Source organism: Platichthys flesus, chromosome 7 (assembly GCF_949316205.1).
Source record: "Platichthys flesus chromosome 7, fPlaFle2.1, whole genome shotgun sequence".
Taxonomy (NCBI): domain Eukaryota; kingdom Metazoa; phylum Chordata; class Actinopteri; order Pleuronectiformes; family Pleuronectidae; genus Platichthys; species Platichthys flesus.
The window spans coordinates 22,155,197-22,180,758 of record NC_084951.1 but is presented as its reverse complement, the minus strand read 5'-3'; the positions used below and the strand labels follow the sequence as shown (position 1 = coordinate 22,180,758).

Here is a 25,562-nt window from a genome sequence, read left to right as displayed (position 1 = left end):
AAAACTAAACCGCCTTTTCTGTCGCGGTGTTGACGATAACTTAGTTTGTGTTCCTGCCGTGCAGCCGTTTCCGTGAGGATTAGAAAACAGCTTAAATATGTTTGTTATAAACCATAGAAACCTGCACACTGGGTGAGGCACGAGAGGTAAATCAGCAGGGTATTGACTTCTCGGGAGAATATAATGTTCGTTAAAAGAAAACAAGTTCAAAGTGGCTTACCGTCTGAATTTATTCCAGGTCAACATCCACATGCTCTGTAGAACGGAAAGTTGAAACTGCTCCCCTTATTTAGATTGTTTCGTAAAGCCTAATTTACTCCATGTTCCTAGCCTACATGTCCGCTGTCTTCCTTTTAACCCGGAGCCACGTTCACGTTTTTGTTCTGTACCAACTCTTAAAGTCTCGACTCAGAAAACTTCCACCATTGTTGAAATCACCTGTGATTGTCTCACTTGAACCACGAGCTACACTGCCCCCTCACAATTCCCAGTGGTACTGCTCCGTTTAGTCTGTTGGTGACAAATAATTGATAAAAGCAATTCATAGAAAATAATATAATAGTTTGTTTTAGGCCTAAAATTGGGTAATGAATCAGTAATAAGTTTATCTGGAGGACACGTACAAACACAGCGTTTCGCAAATAAAACAACTTAACCGTGGATTATGCACACGTTGTTTTCCGCTTTGGAACTGGGTGTAACCTTTAGACCTCAGCTGGCTGGAAAGTGTCACCGGCATGTTTAGCGTCTTTCTGCTGTGGTAGCGAATCGAGCCACACACGCTGGAACCAGAGAGGACGGCTCGGTGATCCTCTCCACCGCAGCAGCTCGAGTGAAGATTGTCAGCGAGTAAACAACGGCTGAGCAGTCGTTTCTCCCATTGACCAAACCCTCCTCCAATTACTTCCTTGTCTCCCCTTTCCCCCGTTCTCATTTGTTACATCCTCCGTGACCTTTCTCTGTCGGCGGTGGCAGCAGTCAGACGTCAGCGTGTGAGCGTATCATTGATTGAGGGGTGGAGGCCATTACCAGCAGTTGTTTGGAAGAGGGCTTGAATCCCCCAGAACGCCGCAGCCAGCGCCCGCCCCAGTATAGAGTGGGCTGGATCACTGACCGGGCCTAATTGGTTCCTTGTATGGGCCGTGGTGCCGGCAGGATGTGACACTTAAGGCTAGACGTCCTGTGCTGTCTGCCCTTTGTGTCAGTGCCATTAACCTTTCCTTTCTGCCTTCCCCTCTGTGTTTTTACGTTCAATTAAAGGCCCGATTGTAAAAAAGCTGCAGTAGTAAGACTAAGAGCTTGGTCACCAGCCATGTAAAAGGAGATAATTGCACCCTAAGTTCCTATTCTGAGTGAACTTGGCTTCTAAGAGGTGAAAATCCTCTGGGCTGTAAATGTATTGGATTGTTGAGCTTTCTGAGGCTGAAGGGGTTTGCACGTGCTCCATTGTGTGTAGCTGTGAACGTTAGTAGTCTCAGGCATAATGGAAAAATCGTTTTTTCCCCAGTTTGAATATTGAGAGTAAAGTCGAAATGTTGAGAATTAACATGAAATTACACGTTTAAAGCTGTTAAGAGCTGTTAAGAATACATCAAACCACAAATTTTAGAGCAAATGACCGACTGTACAAAATTACTTATAAAGATGAATTTGTGAAATTAGACTGTAGTAATCAGTACGAGCAATTTATCCTGAAACATTTAGAGTTTATTCTTGAAATACCCCCCAAAAAAGTCTCCCTCTGCTTTAGCTCAAATTTATTTACAAACTTTCCAATGTATTACAGTTTTTCTCCATTGCTTTGGATCATTTCACGAAACAGAAATGACATTCTCAGAGCTCTAAGTGCAATTGGCAAAATAGCCCATATGGTTCAGCACAACTACATAGATCACCTTCAAAAGGTCATATCTAACCCAGAACAGTTAACTCAAGTTTCCAAACCAAATCATTTTCTCATATTAATAGTCAGTGCCCCCAAAATGAAAATTCCCTTCTCGATTGCTGTGGCTCATCTCTCAAAATAACATAGATGGTTCAGCAAATCTCCATAGCACACCTGCAAAAGGTTATATCTCTCCCAAAACAGACAACTCATCAGTCAAAACTAAATCCTTTTCTCATAAAAATAGTCAGTGCCCCCAAAATGAAAAGTCCCTTTGGCATTGTTTAAACACTACAGGTCAAAATGTTTAGATGTTTTGTCAGTATGGCAGTGGACCATAGAAATATCCCTCATGTGCAAATTTCAATCTTGGCTCAGTCCTTGAATGGTCACTGAATGGTTACAGTAGATGTTTTCTTTCCAGAATATTATGTGTATCGAACAGAAAAAAGATTTATTCAAGGTTTCACATAAAATATATTTATTGAACTCATACTGCCATGGGAATTGTTACAGTAATTGCCATACATCATGGTTACAGTAACAGAAAATGTGTACAGCACAATATACTGTCAAACAATAAGCACATCAATAATAAAATTTGGTATAGTGAGATATGACCTTTTGAAGGTGATCATGTAGTTGTGCTGAACCATATGGGCTATTTTGCCAATTGCACTTAGAGCTCTGAGAATGTCATTTCTGTTTCGTGAAATGAGCCAAAGCAATGGAGAAAAACTATAAACTTACTGTGTGATTGGTGTTTAGATGTGTGAAACTCAACCTTGATTACTAAAGTTCTAGTTGCACCTGAAAATTAAGCCTATGATCAAAGATATCCTTATTACAGTATATACCATGATGTTTTTCATGGTATTATGTGCCTGTACGATTTTGACAGTGGAGTGAACTATTGTGCAGGTGATGATGTAAACAATGAAATTATGCCAACACGTTCTGCAGAGAACAACCACTTGACTGAGAAGTGACAGTCAGTTTTGACCAACAATATATATTCAATTGGTAGTTGGGCTAACTGAAGGCAATTGTACCTAACCGTTTGCAAAGGTGTCCTAAATCATTTGAAATTTGTGCAAGTTGTTGGAAATTGTACTTGTCATTGCAAGGATGTGCTAATACAATTGCAATTTGATTAAAGGAATGAGATATTCCAATCTGTTGTGAACAAGTGCCCAGTGGTTTGGAGGTTTGCACGTGTTGTTTTGAGAATGTCATTTCTGTTTCGTGAAATGAGCCAAAGCAATGGAGAAAAACTGTAATAAAGTACAGAACATATATTTCTCCGGTTCCTCTCGATTCTCATTAATTCCACTTTATTAAGAAATACAAAAAAGAAATCTTCCTCCTTGTTTTTATTTCACATGTCTGCAAATACTCTTCTGTGGAAAACATCTGAAACATGTGCATGCCTGTGTTTATTTGTCAGTGTGGGAGAGTTTCTTCCACTTCCAGGCCGGACAGTGCATTGAATACAGATACAAACATAAGAAACTCTTCATCAGCAAATCTGTAAATACTTCCGATAATAATAACAATGTATATCCAGAGGGAACAATGCATTCTAAATTCTGCAAAGTGAAGCCTTACTTGGGTGTCTGCCTGTTGGGATACAGTGTTATTCGGTGTGTATTGTCAGTGCTGTGTAATTAATCATAAGTCCTAACTGCATTCACCCGCTCCCCTTTGGTTAATTGGACTGCAGCTGCAGAATGGACTAAGCGATGATTTATTCAGCAGGCAGGTGGAGCGCGCCCCCCCCCCCCCTTCTCCCCCTCCTCCTCCTCCTTCCAGGTACCAAGGATGGATGGCTCACTGCTGCACCCAGCTACCCCCTGTCCCCCCCTCCACCCCTCAGGCCAATCCACTCTGAGCACACACTCACAAGACGGGCTTCACGGTGGCAAAATGAGACGAGGAAAGGTGCGTCGGAATCTATTCTCTTTCTTTTCTCGAGACTTAAACTGGTGATGAGGGATGAAGCTCTTGACCATTTGCAGAAGCTTAAACAAGTGAACTTCCTCACAATGTTGTTCAAGTAGAAACAGATACCAGGCCCCTCACACATCCACTGCCCTCCTCCCTTCATGGGTCTCTGCTTTATTTACTGGTCGTGCTGGGAGGCAGGCCGGCGGTAACTTCATCATTCCAGGCTTGTTGGCGAGCGGAGCCTCTGTGCCAACCCTCCTTTGTAGTGTTTTATCAAAGGTTAAGATCATTTGGTCACACAGACTGTGAGAGTGTGGTTAAGACCAAGAAAGTCCCTCGCAGGTGGAGTAACCAACTGTGAAGCGTTTTAATTGAACCGCTTAATAAACCAAACACTTTGCCAACAGCGTTTAACATCAAGGTTTTAACATTCAAACTCACTTTAAATCCAGTGTGGAGTGTGAAGATGCGGCAGTCCCTTTGAATAAAGTGTGTAATTATTGCTCCAGTTATGTCGGATATCTGTCATATACTGAGGTGTACTGGCCACACACCAGTTTAACACCAGATTACACCATTTTCACTCATTTCCCACTCATTTCCCTCCCCAGCCACATGTGAGGTTTCACAGATAATCAGTCCGATAGTTGAATGGAGACTATAATCTCCAGGAGCAGAGCCATATATCCACATTAGGATTACACCTTCTCTCCATGTAGTTTAGTTTCAGTGCTGCTGGCGCACCATTTCCCTGAGATAACCACACTTTAATAGTTAATGCAGCGGTGGGGCCCCTCTGCATCACAAACGGGCCCATCCGTCTCACCTAGCCCCCCCGGGTGGCAGCTCCTCAGAAACTCTAATCGTTCATCAATAGGCAGCGATCTGACACCTGCTGACACAGGAAACCCGACACTGTGATGTGGTCAAGGCCAGAGACGGACGTCCTGGTGTCAGAGAGGGGATCTGTCAACGGATATTCCTCCAGACACCACACAGGGGCTTCCCAGCGTCAACAGCTGGACGACAGGCTCCGGTTCACATCACGTACAAAGAAGATCCACTTTGTTTAACACTGAACAAGGACACAGAGATTAGGTTGTTAGAGTATGCACCCATATCTGCTTTAGTCTGTGTGAGCCATTACCCCACAAGTTTCACGTCGTTATAGGAAGGCAAAGCTAAATGAGTAGATGTTTAAAGCTAGTATTCAGCTAGATTCATCCCTTGTCATCTCAGCATTCCTCTGACTGGTGGAGTTACTTCATCCTCAGTCACTCACAGACCTTCGTATTTACAAGGCCCTGCTGTCGCTGTCCTGCAAGAAATGAAGAAAGAACCCTGATGATTTCCTCACCAGGTAAAAACACTATAATGTGGCCTCATTTGAACCTTTATAAATACTTTTATATCTCTCCTACGTCGATTTGGACTATTTTTATTTGAAGTCAGTGTTTGTGAGTCCACAGGCTTCGTGATTCTAGTGCACAGATTGTGTGGAAAACAGGGTAAACTGAATTTAGTTCTTTCTTCAGGTTTTTGGGGGATATTCTGAAAATGTCACAGTCTGGCTGCTGTTTACTCACAGATTGTGTAAACACTCTAGGCAGGAGCAGCCATTTTCCAAGAAGCCTGACAGGGGAATGCCAGTCAAGTGCAATCAATAGGACAAATGTTGAAGTGACTCAAGTCTGCGGTGGCGACGAACCCGTTCTGATGAGGGGTTTGTAAACCTTCCATCCCCAGCTGCACGGCCTGGCTCCTATTTGTTGTTACGGCCATCACATCAGCTCCCTGCCAAGAGAATCTCCCTTCCCTTCCCAATGGAAATAAAAAGCAGTTATTAAACTCAGCACAAATCTTCTCCACAAGTAACCAACACAGGTGGAGCTGGGCCGCCGCTTTCTCTCGGGACTCCAGCTGCCGCATGGAGATGTGACAGGCCCCGAATAGGCAGGCGGGCCCCTTCCATTCTGATCAATCAGGTCCGACAGAGCGGGGTGGGGTGATTCTAAAACTCCAGATGCACCGTCAACAAGGTGGACTCTCATCCATTACCCCTCCCAACCGCTCCGAGCTTACACTTGTCTGTCAGCGTGACAGAGCTTCTCGTTTCTGCACTTTAGTTGGACTTGGACCTGATGAGGGTGGAATGGAATTGAGTGGAACTGAATCCTGCTGCATGGGATTGTCTTTTGTGGAGGGCGAGCTTTACATCACGCTGCACAGGGAGGGAGTTAGTGAGGGAAATGGAACATCACATGCAAAACTGGAATAAGAAATCATGCGTTTTGAAATGAACTGTGTTTTCACATGCTTTTTATGGTTTGTTTTGAATGTGTCTGGGAATATTTCCGTACAATGCATCTTGACGACCACGTAGCTGATGCTTGTGTGCTGCATTGTCTTTATTCCTCTGTGACTGCAAACCTGCTGCACGTCAGTTTCACGTGTGGAGTCAGTGCAGATTTCCTCAGAGCAACAGCATCCTCTTCTGGACTTCACTGCTCCTGTGCATGGCAGCCAGAAAACAAGAGCTGAGGTGTGTTTCACTTCACTTCAGCACAGGAGTACGTCTCCAGGGAGAATCTGTTCAGAGCAGGTGTGTGGGGGGGGGGGGGGGGCTTAGCTTTTTTAGATGAGCTGAACATAATGTTTTAAAGGAAATGAGGAGAATACATTTCAACGCATTATACATGTACTGACTGTGTATATGTTCGTCCACTAGATGGTGTCATTTCTCAAAGATGTGTTGCCCTCAGTCAGTGTAACTGTTCTGATCCGATCACAGTCTGCCACCTATTGGCCAAGAGAAGATGTTGCTCTCTGTCAACAAAATAAATCATAGAAATACTCCATCATCAATAATATATCTAATTATAATCTTTAGGAAGTGAGGCTTCTGAAATAAAATATACATTTATTGTATAAATCCAAACAGTAAGAGCAGGTGGTGAAGGAAGCACACAAACGTTTTAGTTATGTAAAAGCACAAATACATCAAATGTACTCGTAAAAGTAAATGTACCACATTAGCTTTTCTATCTGAGTGAAGGTAATCAGATTCCCTAATGCTAACCACATGATGGTTCCTTCTTATTCTTGATCACTTTAAAGTAAGTTTATAACATAATATACTGAAAAACGTATTGGAGATAAAATTACAGATACTTGTTAATAATTGTTGCGAAGTAAAATCTTAAGTAAAGTAACAAAGTAATCGTACTTGGTGATATCCCTCCACTGAATATGGCACAGTGTGCGGCCCACATTAATACTCATATGAATATTACATGTTTTATGTAGCCCATGTATTATGTATGAGGTTTTTTATAGCTCACCTTGAAGAGTGTTGCACTGTAGCTGACCCTGACCTTTGACCTCCTAGCAGAGGCCCCAGGACGTGACGGATTGCCTTGGGGGATGAAGAGATTTTAATGAGTGAACAATAATAAAACAACAATCTGGAATATTTTGTAACGCGAACCTACAGATGTCCTGATTCTGGTGATTATATAGTGTGACTGGGTGGAATAAATTTGATCAACACGATAAATAGTGGACGTTGAGTAGCGATATGTTTTCCTGGCTTGAACGCGGCTCAAATCTCATGTGATGAGTAAAAAATCAAACGTAAGAAAAATGGGACCCACTGGCACTTTGAGGTTGTTGTTGCCAAAGGAAGTTTTTAAATATGGAAATGCTTTCTCCCCTTAGAAATTGCACAGGCTTGACTCACACTATGACTGATGCACCCGCTGGATCTGTGTCCAAAAATCTCAGGATGTGGATATGAAAGTATTTGCAAAAAAGGAGAGCGGGCGCTGAGTCACTGACCGACGTGCCGAGGTGAAATTAGGTGGTATAAGAGCTCCCATTATCCCCGCATGCAGGAGGATCACATAAATACAGTTCAATCCACTAAACAGGCAGCACGCGCTACTTCCTGTGTTTGTGTGAGTCAGATACTACTCATGACTGAATCAGCCCATCCCCCGCCCACTAACCTCCATCCGCCCCCTCGCAGAAGTATAAAAGACACCCACACACATACTCTCCTCTCCGCCCACCTTTCAACTGCTCCCACACTTTTCCTCTCTCCTCCCAATGGATTTTCTCTCCCTCTCTCTCTCTCCCCCCTCCTTCACCTCCTCGTCAGAGGATGTGAGTGTCGTGTGCGAGTGTGTGTTTGTGTGTGTTAGTCATGTTCAGGCTCATCCAGGGCCAACAGCAGCAGCAGCACAGGCAGGGGGGAAACCCAGGCGCAGGCAGGAATAGGATGTTTTGTCCACATCTGTTAGTCGTTTGGGCTGCAGCACTCCTGCGGTTTACGCAGCGCCTAAAAATGGATTTGCTAGAATGAGCAAGAGAGCGTGCAGGAGGGGAAGACAGATGAGCGTGTAGGAGGTGGGGGGGGGGGGGGTGGGGGGGGGGGCAGGAGGGACATAGTGGGGGTGGGCTAGCCAAAGTGGGCCCAAGCACCCCCCCCTCACCCACAACATCCACCACCACCACCACCACTACCAACCCCATGGTTAATAGGATTCTGTCTGGCCCGAGCTGCTGCAGAGTTCAGGAGCCAGGACACGACTCTGATTGATGAGACGTCTGATGTGTTTGTCTCATGTGAGATTTAAACATCAGTTAAACTCAAACACTGCTGGTTTCATGCTCCAGGTTCAGATCTGCTCGCTGGGTTTTGAATTGTCATCACTCACATCTGCAAGATTACATCATAACCTTCATCCATTCATTCTTCCTTTCATTCATTTAGACCTTTTCATATACAGGGAGAGGCCATTGAGAGCAGATTTTTATAAATTATACGACATAAGAAGTTACCCACAAATGTCTAAAAGTAAAGATGAGTATGATAAAAAATCTTGATATAATAAATGATAAATTTCATCCTTCTAAATCCAAGAGCTGAATAAAGTGAGTTGAGCAGTTGCAGTATTAGTTAAGAGGTACATTTCATGAAATAATGATTGCATTTTACCAGGATTTGCACTTTTCTTTCTCACCATCAAGGGTGTTGTGTTTTCATCCCTTTCCGTTGTTTGTTGTTGTTTGATTGTTAGCAAGACTACAGGATGGATTTCCATAAGTCTCGGGGGAGGGAGGCGGTACGGTTCAGGGAAGAACCCTTCACACTTTCTGTGTAGATCCAGATCATTCAGCGGATCCAGGAATCACTTTCTGTAAATTTGGGATATAAGGAGTTTACTGATAGTATGTGTGAGAGGACATCAGATATTATGTGTGAGTTTAATTTGCTGCAGCTTGATTTAAGTCTGTTGCAGTAGCACTCTACTCTGTGCATCATAAGGTTTTGATAAGATGTATTTGTTGTTCATTAATGAAGTTCCTCCCATTAAAACCAATCAGTCCTTAATGAGAGCAAAAGTGGTTGTATTTAATCTGGAGACAAGACTTTGCTTTTTTTATCTGAACGATGATAATGTTCAGCTCTTACTGCCTGTCAGCATCAATGAATTAAGCAAATAACGAAAACACTTCTTTGTATTCTAAAATGCAATTCAACAAGAAAACTCCTTTAAAGTGATAAGACCGTTTACTCCAGGACCCTCTAACAGTTTTAGAAAAGAAAACTGAATCAACCTTCAACCCTCCATTAAGGGAGGAATGCTGGGCTGTTGTTTAGAGTGTGTTTGTTTTAGTACCTAATAAACTAAGACTCTATTGTGCGTTGTATTGCATTGTGGTAATGTGAGTTCCAGGTTTTCCCTCTGAAGAAGCACGGTTAGAAAATAAATTTAAAAATCACCTTCTGATATTTTTATGCTTTTTTAAACCACGAGTGCAAAGCTAAATCGACAATAAGTTATCATCAGTGTACTTCAGCAATTTTGCAAATTATTATTATTTATTAAATTATTAAGTTAACTCACATGCGTATTACTGAACATATAAAAATAGTTTTAATTTGATTTCACTATTATCATGTTCTGTGTTGTTTCTGTCATTCTGTGGTTTTAGAGCCTAATAACCTGGAAAATGTAATAAAACAAGGTCTGTTTTCAGTTTGTAATATCTGCTCAGATTATTTGTCAGCGAGAGTTTTTCTCCACAGCTAAATGCAAAACGAACAACATTTGCTTTGAATCACCACTGATCAGTCACATTTATCCAGTCCCCTCAACTGTCTCAAGTGGTGCCAGTGACTGGGGAGGACCGCATTCCTCACAAGGACACACACACACACACACACTCACACACACACAGTGGACCTATTTCCCTGCCCTGTCTCCATCCCCTCTAGTCAGGGGCTGGGTATGCAGGGATGTGTGAGGGTGTGGGGGATGGGGCTGAAGTACTTGTGGAAGACCGAGAGGAAGGAAGTGAATAGAGTGAGAATGGGGAGGGAAGGGGGTGGCATGCACGGCAAGCACATGCTGAGCAGAACATTGGACTCATTGAGAAAAGTGCTCCTCCATTCATGCCCCCATCCAAACTCCTTTTTCACCAGACTCCCACTCCTCACCCTCATCGTGTACGTACAGTACATTGATGTCTGAATGTTCTGTGCAGATCACAGAGGTTCTGGGAGGACAGATGGATTCAGTGCGTGTTTGTGTGTGTGTTTGAGGTCAGCGCAGACAAAACACATGCAGAGGTGAAATACGGACACTGGTGACTTGGCACTTTCATGTCTGCGCTCCCAGTGTCTGTTTTCAACTGAGGAGCCATCAGCTCCAGATGGGCAGTTCATTTACATCAGAAACCCTTGTGTGAAAGTACAAGGGGGGGGGGGGGGGGGGGAGGGGGGGGGGGGTGATTAGACCACGTGTGAAGAGTTCTACACCGTCTCATCTCCCTGTATCCACCACACCCTACAACACACATCAGATGCTTATCCGTGTCATTTAAATACAAATGTGCTCCAGCAGCAGACGATGGGGGCAGTGTGAAGAAGGGACCGAAGCTCTTTCTCACTCGAGGGTGAAAATCACTTTAAAACTCCACTTGTGATAGGACGGAGAACTGAGGGTTTTACTATAAAGATGAATTACTTCAGTGGTTTGAAGTGAAATACTGCAGCTGAAATAAACTGGATGTGATGTGATATCGTCTGTCTGCAGAGGCGTAAAAAATTAACAAATTTGCTGCCATTTCCACTGAGAGCAGACAGGAAACTCATTTGCTTAAGGGCTGTTTCTTTGTGTGATTTAGTTTAGTCTTTTTCCTCCTGAAATTATTGAACTCTGTCCTCTCCACTTAACCGTCCCAGAATATTAAAAGTCAGATACAATTTATTTTCCTGTCTGAATCTGTTATTGTCACTGTACTTGGCTGCCATTTGGAAATACTTTCATTTTGGAATTAATTGTCAAAACATTTTCAAGAAACTTCAATTAAAAAAAAACAGTTATTACGAATAAGAAAGAGCTAAAATTCTAATTTCTTTCTGATATAAATCTGATTAAATGTTTTAATCTTAGAAACAAGCTGCATCACCCCTTCAACAACACAAAGGTTAATCATAAACTGTCTTAATATTTAAATAAAGATTCATCTAATAAATGAAATGCAAACACTGGTTCGGGGACAGGACCCCACCCAGGCTCACAAGATAAGAGGTCATGTGACCACCGTGAAAGGAAAAACAATTGTGGCCATCGATTCTGCAGTTTCTTCAATCTTTGTATTTTTTGAACAGTTATCCTACTCCTATAACTTTTTCTGTAGTTTAAAAAATCATTTTGAGTTAGCTCTATTGAAGTTCTGAAAAGCTCTGAAACATCCAGTGGAAGAGGGAGCAGGACACATTCTGCATTAATGAGTTAAAATCTGCAAACAAGGAACTGACTCACTCACAAACTGAGTCAAAGACAGTTGTAAGGGGACTAGGAGATATCTCACTAGATAACTGCATTGGATATATATAAATATATATGTTTTTGTTATTTATCTATGATTACTCATTACATGGTTTTTATTTATTTTACAGAAACCTTTGTATATTAATGACTCAAAGGAATTTAAATCTCTTATAAAGTAACAGGATACACTAAACAGCTTCAGCCACAAAATGTACTGTAAATCCTAATACAGCCAGATAATAATGATAATAATCTTTTGATAATCTCAGTACATTCTACTGATTTTCAAACTTTTGGAGATCACAAGGATCTGACTTGTTATTTGAGATATATTGAAAAATAGACATTGATATATTTAAACATATTTATTGATATATTTAAACAGATGTATTAATATATATATATATATCTTAGATGTAAAGTGGAGGAATCCCTGAGCTTAAAGGTGACTTGTGTTTACTCTGCTGGGGGTGGGGGATACCATGTAGACTGAGAGACAATGCATACATTGCATGACAATTTATCTTTCCAACAGGCTGTATACATGTTGTGCATTTTTTGCCGGAGGTGTGTTGTGCAGCACGTCTGTGAACTGGGACTCAGACGTGCACAGGATCCGGGGAGGTTGGGGGAGGAGGAGGAGGAGGTGGAGGAGGTGGAGGAGGAGGTGGGGCTGCTGTCGTTCTGTTGGTGGCCCGTTTATCATATCTCCGCCCTCCGGCTCCCAGCTCCATGAGGGCGGCTCTTTAAATGGCCCCACGACTCCCCCCGGCTTGCGCCTCTTCCCCCCACACTTCATCGAGACGAGACGCACGTGCCATTCATAGGACTCCGTCGGAATAAGCTGCTCGAGCTGCAGGTAAATAACATGTATTCTCCCAAAAGTCTGCCTCTCTGCTGAGTTTGTGTGTGTGTGTGTGCGCGCCGCTGCATGAGCTGGTTTAAAGGGGCGGGCTGCGCGCGGTGTGACGAATGAAAAGCTGGAGCCTATAGATCAGTGCGAGGCTCTTTAACCGGGTATAACCAGTCAGCCTTAAAGGAAACATCTCCAGCCACAGTGGGTCCGGCCGAGCGGTGAAGGTGAGTGAGGGGAAGCCGCTCGATCGCAGCCCGCGAGCTGCTCGCGTTCTACTGACGGAGCTCCGGAGAGAGAGAGAGGGCGAGAGAGAGGCTGCACGCTCCGAACATGAAGCCGTCTTTTGTTGCCTTGGCTCGGGCTCTCGTCACCGCAGATGAACCCAACCACCTCGCTGCTCGCGTGCACTCCCCTCGCCTCTTCTGTCTCTCTGTTTATCGTTTGTAAATATGAAGCCACCGTGCAGAGGAGGAGGAGGAGGAGGAGGAGGAAGAAGGAGGTGGTGGGGTTCTTTAAAAGTGCATTTTCTCCACCGAGCAACACACCAACCAGTGTGTGTTTGTTTGTGTCGGTGGATGTGTCTCTGTGGCCCCGGCGTGCAGGCCCCGATGCTCGGTCACAGTGGAGGGAGAGTGTGTGTGTGGAGTGGGGGGGCTCTTTTCACGGTCGTTGCGGGGACGGGAGCGTCGGGTTCAGTCGTCTTGTGCAGATCTGCGCGGCCTGTGACCGCCCACTGAGCCGCGGCCGCAGCGGCGTCTGTGCAGCGGAGCCGCAAATAGACCCGGGAATAAGAAGCACGGATTAATCGAGTTCTTAACGCGGTACCGGTGCACGGTTCTCCCGGGTCGTCGAGTTCAATAGCAATGTGTTGCGTGTGTGTGTGTGCATGTGCAAACCCTGACCAGTGTGATTTATCCCCCCTCCCCTCCTCAGGTGTGAAAAGCGACGCAAACATGAGCGACAAGGGGACAGTTTCACCTAAAGAGGAAACAGGGAAGAGGGGGCGTGGAAGACCCCGCAAGCAGCCCCAGGTGAAGCCCGCTGACGTAAGTTCTCCCTTCACTTCCTCTGCATGTCAGGAGAACCCACAGTGAGAGAGAGAGAGAGGGAGCATGGTGTCATCCGAGGTGTGAAATCAGATCCAGTGGCTCACATCTGTTGCAGCTGGATGTTGTTGCTCCCCCACATCACTGCTCCTCCACCAGGCCCTGATTGAAGCCAGGTCTCATGCACAGGGGCCCTGTGATAATCCGCTCTTATCACCCACTACAAACTCCCTGTGCTCCTCTGCAAAACCTGTAACCCAACACCTTTAATTCCTTTTAAAGAAACCGGTTTTAACCCCCCCCCCTCCCATCCACCTTTAGGGCACACATCAGCCCGTCATGTAATGGATGACAGGCGCACACTGGCTCTCACCGGCCGCCGCTCTGTGCGTCGGGATTGAATTGCTCGGTTGCTACGAGCCGCAGTTTGTAAACAAAAAAAACGAGAAATGCAACAGGAGACGAGTCTGCCATGACATGGCCTCCGAGCGCAGGTTATCATCACGCTGTGAGCCACCGTGTGCTGCTGTCATCTCCAGCTTGTCCCACCAGCATGTTTTATTTTATGTATGAGATGTTAATGACAGTTCACGGAGCTTTGTTATTTATGTGAGATCCTTGCAACCTGTGGTCCTGTCAGCCTCGGTGCACATCAGCCGGGTTGACCTTAAAAACCTCCACCGGAGTCTTTTGGTTGGGTTGTGATCCTCCCAAACAGATTCAGATCAAGTGTATATCCAATTTTATAAATCATGTGTGGTGCTGTGCTAACTTTTATTTTGATTGCCAGGAACCAAGTGGGTCCCCGACTCCAAAGAGGTCCAGAGGACGGCCAAAGGGCAGCAAGAACAAGTCATCTGGCAAGGGCAAAGTAAGTCAGCGCTGTGTGCAGGAGTGATTTCAACAGCAGCTTACACGCATCCCACACCGGATGACAGCAATGCCAAGAAAGACACACACACACACACGTACTGACATTGCACAAACCAGTTGTCGTCCCATCTTCCCCTGCAAGCGTTTCCCTTTTCGAAACCCCTCGATTCCTTTCGGTTGATAACATTTTTAACGGCAGCGAAACTCGTCGCCCAAAAAGGATGTCCTGCTTTGACTTGTGATATATGCATTGGCTGCTCTCTCCCCCCCCCCCCCCCTGGTGTCAGAAATAGCCTGGCTTGGGTTTCCCATTGTAAAGACCTTGGTTTACTGCCTTTTCTTGGTGTGTGGGGGCGGGTGGGTGGTTGATGCTTGGCCTGTACTTCCTGTCCTCCAGCTTCCTGCAGCTTGTCATGCACAGTGCGGTGCAGGTGCAGAGGCCGCAAGACTGTTTCCAGGCTGACACTGAGCACCCCCCTCCTCCGCCCCCACCCAGCACACAGCCCTAGTTCTTCTCTGCCTGTCGTCTCCATAGCAACCATTGGGTTTTCTCCCCAGGCCCCCCCCCACCCCACCCCCCGTGCGCTCTCGTCTTCGGCTGCTGCGCATGGGAAAGGGAGCGAGAGATAGCGGCAGAGCGGTAGAAGATGTGTGTTCGATGCCGGCTCTCCAGCGATGGGCCGAGCTGCGGAAGGGTTTGTGTCTCCGCTCGGTTCCACCAGCTGTCCCTGAGCCTCGGACCAGGTGGCCAGCGAACTGGAGTGCCCTGTGTGCAGTTCCTGTTGGCCTTCCAGATAATAGCCAATGAACCCAGTGCCCCCTCTTCCATCTGTGTCATTGCAGAGGCGCTACTGCCACCTGCAGGCCGCTCCAGGTCTGGAGCGTTCACAGACACACCACAATGTTTTTTTTCCACTGATCCGCCCCTCGTCCCCAAGAAACCTGTTCTCGCTGAGCAGGACGACACAGTGCAATGCATCGTGGGACCCCATGTTAACTTGTTACCCTGTTTCCTTTCACAGAAGGCGACGGCAGCAGCAGCTCCATCTACAGGAGCAAAACGCAGGGGAAGGCCCAAGAAGGAGGTGAGTTGTAAGTCCTTCGAACACACAGTGCGGCACCAGTGCTCCCTTTGGTGAAACCACTCCTCCTCCCAATTCAATTATGATTGGTATGAGTGTCTGCAGGGCGAAATTGCATTTTCCTAATTCCCCAGCCCGCCCTCTTTCTCCCTGACGAGTCCTTTCTGCTCATCAGAGGCCATTTTAGTTCCTGCAATCTTTCAAAGCCTCGACCTGGTTGTGTTGAGAACGCCAATCTGGCAAATGATCACTAAAACCATCCCCTTCGATACAAAGGTTACACAACAGACGGCGTGATCATTAAAACGTTTTGGAGGTGTGAAGCAACCTGCCTGCCGCACAAAAAGGCATGTTTCATCTCGTGAGGAATTGTTTCCGTGTAGTAACAGTCATGTGCACGTGTGGTTCGGGCGTGTTCTGAAAGAGGCCTGTGTTGCATTAGTCACAGAGAGGAGTGACCCAAAGTTACCCGTTCAACCAGCCCTCCTCGTTTTTATGAATGAATTTCTTTGGCAGCAGCAGAGTGTGAATGTGGGGGGGGGCGGCAAAATGCAGGACGCCTTGCTGTGACTCACCAATCCTATGACTCACTTTTCACTACAGATGGCTCACCCTTCCCCTGGGTGTTTGTCACGCCGCTGCCCCGTATCAGGACATGTTGTTTTATTACGGAGTGGTCGGGTGACTGAAGGTTTTTGTTGTTGAGGAAACGTGAAGCATTTTCCACCCTCTGACCTCTGACCTGTGTTCTCCCTGTTGCAGGAGAAGGAGGAAAAGGCGTCCCAGGAATCATCCGAGGCGGAGGAGGAAGAGGACCAGTAGTTCCCAACGCATGCTACCTCACTCAACATACTGACTTACTGTTAACCAGAACTGGGCTGTATCTCCAACACCAGTGCCACCACATGACCACTGTTCACGACAGGGCCCCTCTTTGCCAAAAGGAGGGCTTAACACAGTAAATAATCATGCAACAGCACTGGATAGACAGATGGACTTTGCTCAAGCATAGATCTCAGAATTACATGAAAGGTGTCAGCCCTTTTCTTCTACGTGTCATGCTATCACAAGTCTTTTATACTGGACACAGGTGTGCTCTACAGAGCCTGGATGTTTCTGTTTCCCCCCCTATAAGATGGTTTCTAGGACATTTTCTCTGCTCCGTGTTACTTACTTGTCGTTCCCCGCATCTGAGATGGTAGGGCATATAGATTTTTCTCCCATGTTTTGTACTGGACAAAGGTGAATTTTACCGATACTTGTGTGTTTTTTTTCTTTGTCGTGTGTTCATGTGAAGTGGTTGACCATTGCAATCACGTCTGTAGATGGAGTTGAGCTTCAGCGTTTAGGAGGAGAATAGGTAACGGCTGGTGTGTTTGTTCTTTTTTCCACCCCTAACCTCAATCCCATCGTCTCACCAGTAGAGCAGAACCATCTCCCCCCCCCCCCCCCCCCCCCCCCCCCTTCCTGTAGGGCAGTTCAAACCTAGATATGCTTCTTCCTTCTCGGTACTCGGCGTGTAATGGGGAGATGTTGGCGTATCATAAACTAATCAGAACAGTCTGATCAGACTTACTGTTTTTTTTTGTTCTTTCGGAGGTTACTTACCATTTAAAGACACAAAAAAACAAACATGGGTGTGCTGCTTTTCATGTCATAATAAAAATCAACTCTATATGGTATAACGTGTGTTTTTAAAGGATAGGGTAACTTGGCAGAGGCTGAACGCATCGGTGTTGTTTCTTCAGGGAGCTTTTACAAAAAAATTGCTGTTACATTGATCCTCGGTTTCCACGCGTCCGCCCGATCACTCGAGGAAGACACGCAGAGGATTGTAATGGAGGATAGTGGGCGGCGCTGCTGTCCACCAGGGCTGAACGGTTTCATTCCACGTAGCACTCACTGCTTCACCTAGAGGCTCGGTCTTTCTGTCAGAACTTAGTACCGGTATAGAAAACAAATCTACTTTTCTTAGTCTTTTTTTTGATGTGTGTTGTATGACATCGGCTAAAGGAAAAAAAAAATGTTTTGTGTATTTCTAAGTGTCAGGGAACCCGCGGTCACAGTCCACTTAAACTGGGTTTTTCCATACACCTAAGCTGCTACAACCTCAGTTACGAAACCCGGAAAACTGCAAACAGGCGATACACGGCCTGGATCTTCATACCTCACTCAACTGCTTACTTTACCATTACAAATGCATTTAACTGGTTTTTCTGTTTTTTTCTTTTTTAAATGTAACCTCTGGCATGAGATGGAAAGATGTCATTACAAAGTTTGTGTAACTTACTTTTTTGGTTTTAGTTTTTTTCCTTCTGATTGTTATAATTATTTTATTTTTAGATGCCAACCGAGTGATTGTGTTCGTACACGCAACCACGTGTTGGCTTGTGTGCAGACAGGTTGTGTTGGAGCCAGTCAGGGAAACCTGTCGGCTCGACAACTGTGTTCGCTGACTGTGGTAGATTAGCGGGTGTGTTTTTATCCTTTTTAAAGAAAAGTTTGTTTCTTCTGGTGCACTGAAATGTTGGTTCCGATTTTCACGGAAAAATGTTTGTGTGTTTGTGACGGACAGGGCGCTCTTTCCACTTAACGTGCTGTTGGACATTTGTGTGTTTGACACTCGTACAACGGTCATTTCACTTTTTTTTTTTTTCTCAGCATCCTCCAAATACTTCTTGACAATATCGGTGTCGCTCTACATACCGACATCTTGCAATCCGTTCATTTATAAACCGTAAAACTCAACAGGATGGGATCATTCTTTTTAATGTACACCGTATATATAAATGTACAACGTCTATATTTCTATGGTGCCCTACAACAATTTGTATCAGAAATGGTCAATAAAGAGAATTTTCTTTGTCAACTGTCAGTCATGTTTTGTATCTTCAAGAAAACATCCGTCCTAATTTTGTTTAGTTTTTTATTTACATCTTCATTTCAAATCAGTCTCATCCGGTCACTTAAAGCAACAACAGCCTGACAAGTCAAACTTAATTTCTTTGCTTCTATTCACAGTCGAAAGTTACATCAGTAGTTCTTTGAGTCTATGACCTGAAATCAGAGTCATCCATGAAAATGTATATGCTCTGACATTTGTACAGTCTGAACTGTGAACGGCCAATTTCACGCTTAACATTCTACGTGAAAAAACTCCAGTTTATCCATAGTAAATAAACAATGAAATGTAAAATATGAGCAGGTCGCAGCCAGGAGCATGCTCCGTGGGTCAAGTTGGTTTCCTGCACAAACACCTCCAACATTTTTTTGCTTCATCAGTTCATTCGGAAGTACATCTATCACAAGCCCAGAGCATTAGCCGACCCATTACAATGCACAAGTAGTTGTGCCCTTGTCACGGAAAGTGTAACGGTTCTATAGTTCGCAGGTTTACATTCACAAACGCCAGGCAGACAAAGGTCAGGAGAGGTTATCATGGAGGAGAAAAAAAGAAAAAAGAAGACTGAGGTTTTTCCTGAGTCAGACCTATGGTATTCATCCGAGCAGATTCTTCTGGTGCCATGCCTCGTGGACAGGACATTTTCAGGGCACTAGTCACTACTCATTACGGGGCTGAGAGGATATTGGTTATATATGGTTATTTACTCGCATATCTGGCTCTTCATGCCTTTGATAGGAGTCATAGGATTTGAGCTTGACCGCAAAAAAAAAAAGAGGCAGATCATCTGGTGGGCAAATTCAAACCAAAGAGGACGTGTTCAACCTTGAGACTCAAAGTGAAACAGAAAATGGATCAAATCTCATCAACAGCTATAATTCTAAAGCTCATTGGAAACAGTGTTACAGCAACAAATGTTACTAATTGAAAACCAACAGTGTTTTTTACAAAGCAATGTTAACCACCCCAGTGAATGATCACCCCCCCCCCCCCCGGCACAGCAGGAGGGATTTCTTTAACCAGTGCAGAACATTCATACTCTAACCACAGCCTTTAAAACATAGTGAGATCAAATCCCTGCTGCACAGGAACAGAACTGTCGCCCACGCTGACAATATAAACACAGTGGAGAACACCCACAGGAATCTGGATCTCTACCTGCACGCCACTTCTCTTCACCCGGAACGCCACAGTAAAACGGAGGTCAAATAAATAATCTCAAATAAATAAGTTTACGGTAGAGCGTCCGGCGAGGCCCACGGGGGTTAGCATCCGAACCTCGCGAACCAGCAGTCACTACGTGCCCAGCGAGGACAGAGCCGACTCTCGGGTGATGTCGTCACAGACGGCTCCAGACGGTGGTAAAGGAAAGCAAACCAGAGTCTCATGATGGAAAACGACAGGAGGTCCTCTCCAAGCCGACAAATGTTTGATGCCAGGGTTCGCCCGCAATCATGCGTTGACATCTTTGGTCAGGAGAGGGCGCCGCTGTTGATAACTTTTCGCCCAGCCTTGAACAACCTGAGGACATGAGATGTAAAAAGAAAAGCAGTTTGGTTCAGCGCAGTCGTTTTTTAAAGTCAAAACACGAGTGTAAAATAGTTTTTCAGGGAGAATGTGAAAAGCTCTTGTGACTGTAAAGGGTCAATCCACCTTAAAAAACCACAAACACACACCTCACTTATTCCCAATTATGCACAAACACACAAATATACTAACTCAAAAGCAACACTATGAATCCTTCATCAGAACTACTTTCTATAGAAGAAAGAGTCCCAGTAAAAACAGTGAAGTGTTGTTCTGTGGATCCTCCTCAGAACCCAGGACACAGAGACAAGTCGTTTTTTAAAGTTTTATGCAAAACAAATTAAATTAAATATGTGTTGGATCAGCAGCAGACATCTAAGGGACTTAAATCACAAAACCTCACAAGATTAAACCAGTTCTGTTCTAACTATAACTACTTAATAGCAGCCTCTTTGATTAATGTCACATTTTCACAAATATGGAGTAAAATAGAATATGCTGCTTATGCCTGTTAACGTTGCCACCTAGTGTTTCCCATGCCTCGGTGCAGTGTTTTTAACCATAATCAGCGTGTTCTGTAATTGAATTTTGTGTCTTTGCTGCCATGGACATCTAATTTTATTGCAGCCATTTCCAAACTGGAGTTCTTGTTCCAACAATTGTGTGCGAGAAGAATACTCTGTGTTATGTGAAGAAACAGACTTATCACTGAAGAGATCTTACAAACAAGTCACCATCTGCTAATGTCAGGTTTGCACATGAAAAAAGGGAAGTGCAACGTTTCTACTATACTACTACTTTTTTGTAGATATGTTCCTCTGTAAAACAGGAAGCGACTAAAAGAGGAACTCCTGTTCTGTTCGAGTGAAAGATGAGAGCAAAGACAAAGAGACTCTCTTTGACTCTTTGTAAAAAATGTGGTCAGACAATGCTACACAACTGGAAATGCCACTTTCGACCAAAAAAAGTCCAGGAGAAGAAAACCACTCTTTAAATTTGAGTCATACCCGTGTGTCTTCTTCTTTCCACAACATTTCCTGTTCGACTTCATTCAGCTCCTCTGAAGGATCGTACGTGTAAACCGGTAACAGCTGATGACGGAGTCGGTCCATTCTGAGGGACACAAATCAAGGAAAATCAAACAAACAAGTCACGACTGAGTAACGCAATCATGTTATCACCTAAAGCTCTGTGAGGAAATCAATGAGTAGATTAAGAGACTTGCCTTCTTTTCTTTCGGATATACATGACCTGAAAGAGACAAAATGAAGAGCACGGCATTAATTGTGTAGAAATAGGGTTACTGGTCTGGGCTTGGTTTCCCATAGGCTAGTGGGATTTGTTCCACTGAAATATTGTTTTTCCCAGCTCGTCAACTTTGTGGAAGTTGACCTGCGACCTCTAGTAGGGCTGGAGGATAAAGCCAAAAATAATATCAAGATAAAAATGTTCACTTCAGCTGATTCTGTTTATTGTCACATTATTACAACTTTTCCTATTCCTGTAAGTTCAAACTTTAAGACTAAATTGATGATTGTGGTTTTAATTTCTCCTTTGTAAGCAGAGAATGACTTGAGACACACTTTTATAAATCTGAGTGTGGATCAGCCGTGTGTTATACCTCTGCACTGTGTTTGCATATGGAATATACTGATTTACACTGAATCTGCTTTATTCACAATGTACATGTGCAGACATGTAACTACTGTGTGCTAATATAAGTATAATAGCTAGAGCTGTAGGAGACAGTAGCAACAGGACAACAAGCTTCTAGATGAGATGGAATTGTGACCAGAGGCTAAATCTAATATCGATTTAAATTGAACACATGTTGCATTGCACTTTATGAACATGATCCTATGATTATTACTCATATCATATTATATATGTGCCAGTCCAACCACTTACCACAGCCGCAACTATCCCAATGATGGTGATGAGGAAAAATGGCACCAACACGTAGCTGGCCGACACGTTCCCATCGACGGTGGCGGGGGGCTGAGTGGTGCTGTTCATTTCATACGTTCAGGCCCGGGTTGTGGGGGGGTTGCACGGGGACACACACACGGGGGGGTGCTGCAGCAGACCCCCTCCCAGCGGTTGACACGGTGCAGCTGTTGGCTCCTCGGGCTGCCCCCTCGTTGTTTACGCCTCATCCTCGCCGCTCATGTGACTCCCACATGGTTCTCACCGCCCTCCCCCCCCTCTTGATCAGCGAGGAATCTGAAGGGAGCAATGGAAGGGACAGGAATCTGCACATAGGGAGGGGGGGGGGACACCATCCAGGAGTTTGTGTTAAAAACAAAAGGTCAAACAGCGGAGGGAGTAGGTGACATTGTAGGGACAGCCCCCCCCCCCCCCCCCCCCCGAGATGTTGTGAACCTGGCAGCCATCATTCAAACCTCACAACTCACTGTCACGCTGCAGTTTTGTGTTTTTCTTCTTCTGCTGCGATCTCTCTGTGAGCCCCCCCCATCAACGTCAAACAGAAGCCATGAACCAGCACATTGACAGCTACATAAACATTAGCAGCTGTTAGCATCGAGGGTGACGCAGCCGGACGAGTTGTTCTCTTACACCACACACGACCAGGACGGTGCACACACCCCGAGGGGGAGGGGGGGGGTAGGGTCAGTGTCCCCTGCGGCTGTCCCTCGTGTTAAGTGTCATTAAAGTCTCACTCACTGTTCGATGCGTGGAGTCTCGACCGGAGAGAAGATGACGCGAGTCACAGGAAGAAGCGCATCCTCCAGCTCCTGCAGAAAGCCACACCACTTCCGGCCGCGGCCCTTCACAATAAGAGAGACAACGCGAAAACTACGGAAGCTCGATGAGTTCATTTGAGAAAAGAAGAATGCAGATGGTTTATGTTGTTTTACGAGCTTGGATCAGCTGCTCCTGTTTTTTTATTCTTTTTACAACATGACAAAATAACACACCCATGTATTGGAGTGTCATGAAAGTAGTACAACAAAACTATCTAGATAGTATACTAGAAATACTATCATGAAATACTACAAATACTTGATCAATCAATCAGTCTAGCCTGTCCAGCCTTTCCTTCTTTTCTGAATTCCACGTGATCTGATTTGAGAATATAGGACATGATGGTGAATAGCCCTTGTACGTTTTAAGATCTTTGCACAATTTAAGTTACCAGCTACCCTCAGAAGTTGGCCGGTGTTAGTGGCCACCAACATAATATCAGTTGTGCACCTTAGCGTCATCGAGTGTTTTGGTTTTGTTATCAATGACACAGGCCCGAACTTGAGGGTACACTGAGGTTAAAGGTTAATCTAACTGCAGGTTACTGGCTTGTATTGTAGCACTATGAAAGCCATGTGGCCGCTCAGTCGATCAGACATCATTACCTCTTTGCCTTTTTAAACTAAACACTGTTCCATTTGAAATAATAGGGCAAGATGGAGAATATCCCTTGTATAATCCATTGAGCTAATCAATGCCTACCAGCAGATAATGCTATCAGATCTTACTGTCAAACAGCGGTTGTTAGCGACAAATTTTCAGTTTTGTACCTTAGTGTCATCATAACAAATATCCTCTCTCACAGCAACTCATGTGTTGCACAATATTTTAACCAAAATTCCAATTATGAGTTTAAAAACATAACAATAGTTCTTGTTTATTGCAGTTATGACGATATTGTGTTTAATATGAATGGTTAAATTGTTAAAATCTTTACACATGCAGGAGGTCAGATCATATTAAACTATATACTTTATTGTCCCAATGGGGGAATTATTCTTGGGCCAAAGTGCCACAGCAGCTGCAGAAAGGAACATTGTGTAACAACAACAAAACAACAATACTCAGGGACATATCACGTAAGACCCAGAACAATAAAGCAGATTGAAAGTGAGCTGAATATTGCACCTGCCCTAAAACAGCTTAAAACAATAAAACACTAAAATGACATAACGCATTTCATAGAAACAGAATATTTTTCCAAGAAGAGAAGAGAAATGCATGTCATCCTGACACTGTGTTTACTCCAGTTTTAGGTTTTGTGCTGTCGCTCCGTCGCCACAAGATGTCGCTAAACTCCTGTGTGTCCACGAGGAAAGTTAGACTGTGGAGCAACGAGATAAATCTGAGTGCTTTCATATACAATGTAAATTACAAACTGTAAAAGCAACAGAAGTAAAAAAAATAAATTGAAAAGTTTTACGTAGAGAATAAAAGCATAAGGTAATTAATAAATAAATAAAAGAGCGAAAGTGACTGTGTAGTGAAAGAATGTAGTAATTATTTGATTTATTAAAAGGCCCTGTCGTCAGCATTGATTTAAACAAGATGAAAACATCAGTGAGGGTAAAATGTGTCATTTCCAATTACCATGCACATTTTGTCTAATCATTTAAAAAAATAGGATCACAATATATGGGGCATTGCATTAAGTAAAAGCTAAATGATTATGATTTCAGATTGTCAAAAACTTTTAATATAGACAAATGAATGTTGGTGAGTATTAAATAGTGTGTGTGTGTGTGTGTGTGTGTGTGTGTGTGTGTGTCTGTGTGTGTGTGTGTGTGTGTTTAATCCTAAGATATTGAATATATGTGTTGTAGTGTGATTTAGAGTGATAAAATAAAATGTCTATATTTTGAAGCTGCTTTCATTAAATCATTGGCACAACATGTATTGAATCTGACCAAATTACCAAGACATTTTCTCCTCCACGATCTCGCCTCCACAGAACCAAACACCTCATCTCCTCCCCTGTGATTGACGTCCAGTGGATTTGTCACTGGCTCCACTGAGGTATGAAGGGACCAGTAGTGACACAGAGATGTTTGGTGATTCTTAACTTCAGTGTTGCTGGTGGATTAGATCATTTTCTCAGTTTGTCCACATTTTAAAAGGGCTGCGATTGCACCGGTCCATGAAGCACAAAGGCAGATGGTGTTGTTTGTGCATTTAATACAAAGTGCACTCGAAAGGGCGGGCTAATGGAAAGAGGCTGCACTGTGAGCGTGCCCTGGCTGGCGATTGTGTTTGTGCACAAAACAGAAGACATGTCATTTCTTTGCCATCTGTTCATTGGCTAATAAAGACAAGATGTTAATAGTATATTATGAAATGATGAGGAGCTCTAAATGGAATCTTATTTGCTTAATTGACAGAGTAGGAGCCAAAATAGGTATTTAGTATTTGGTGTTTCTGGATATTATCAGCACATTATTGAGATTGTGTGTTTTAATAGAACTCAACAAATTTGACTCAGGGTTTTCATACATCAGTCACAACAGAAACCCAGAGTTCAGAGGATTTCAGTACCTGACTATAAACCCAGAACATGTTTCCCAAACAGTGTCCGGCTTTTTCATCCTCACCTCTTGGTTGCATGGTTATGTTTTCATCCCGGTCCATTTCTATGTGGGTGGTTTTGTTTGTTTTTGTGAAAGATTTCGCAAAACACTACCGAATGGATGATCACATAACTTGTTGAAAGGATGCAGTATGGGTCAGGGAAAATGTTGTTGTGGATCCAAATCAGTGTGTCTATACATCTGGGTCATGTCCGTGATTTCTTAAGAATCAGGTATATTCAGCAAACTGATTTCTATAGGTTTATGCAG

General features: G+C 44.1%; 2 protein-coding genes across 4 annotated transcripts; one reads left to right on the top strand and one right to left on the bottom strand.

The window, feature by feature from the left end:
• The first annotated feature begins 12,443 nt into the window (after positions 1-12,443).
• hmga1a (high mobility group AT-hook 1a) lies at positions 12,444-16,984 on the top strand. 3 transcript variants are annotated; one of them, XM_062392170.1, is made up of 5 exons: positions 12,444-12,535; positions 13,466-13,578; positions 14,369-14,449; positions 15,474-15,536; positions 16,296-16,984. In XM_062392170.1, exons 2-5 carry the CDS (start codon positions 13,486-13,488, stop codon positions 16,353-16,355), a joined length of 297 nt encoding a protein of 98 aa, XP_062248154.1. In that variant the 5' UTR covers positions 12,444-12,535; positions 13,466-13,485; the 3' UTR covers positions 16,356-16,984. The 3 variants fall into 3 exon arrangements, with proteins under 3 accessions (XP_062248154.1, XP_062248153.1, XP_062248155.1); XM_062392169.1 differs by lacking the exon at positions 12,444-12,535 and adding an exon at positions 12,634-12,756; XM_062392171.1 differs by lacking the exon at positions 12,444-12,535 and adding an exon at positions 12,634-12,756 and having other exon boundaries at positions 15,474-15,543.
• A 1,186-nt stretch (positions 16,985-18,170) lies between these two features.
• Positions 18,171-22,743, bottom strand: smim29 (small integral membrane protein 29). Its single transcript, XM_062392168.1, has 5 exons — positions 22,648-22,743; positions 21,871-22,214; positions 21,188-21,213; positions 20,970-21,075; positions 18,171-19,956 (listed from the first exon to the last, which is right to left on the bottom strand). Exons 2-5 carry the CDS (start codon positions 21,976-21,978, stop codon positions 19,888-19,890), a joined length of 309 nt encoding a protein of 102 aa, XP_062248152.1. The 5' UTR covers positions 21,979-22,214; positions 22,648-22,743; the 3' UTR covers positions 18,171-19,887.
• Positions 22,744-25,562: the final 2,819 nt, after the last annotated feature.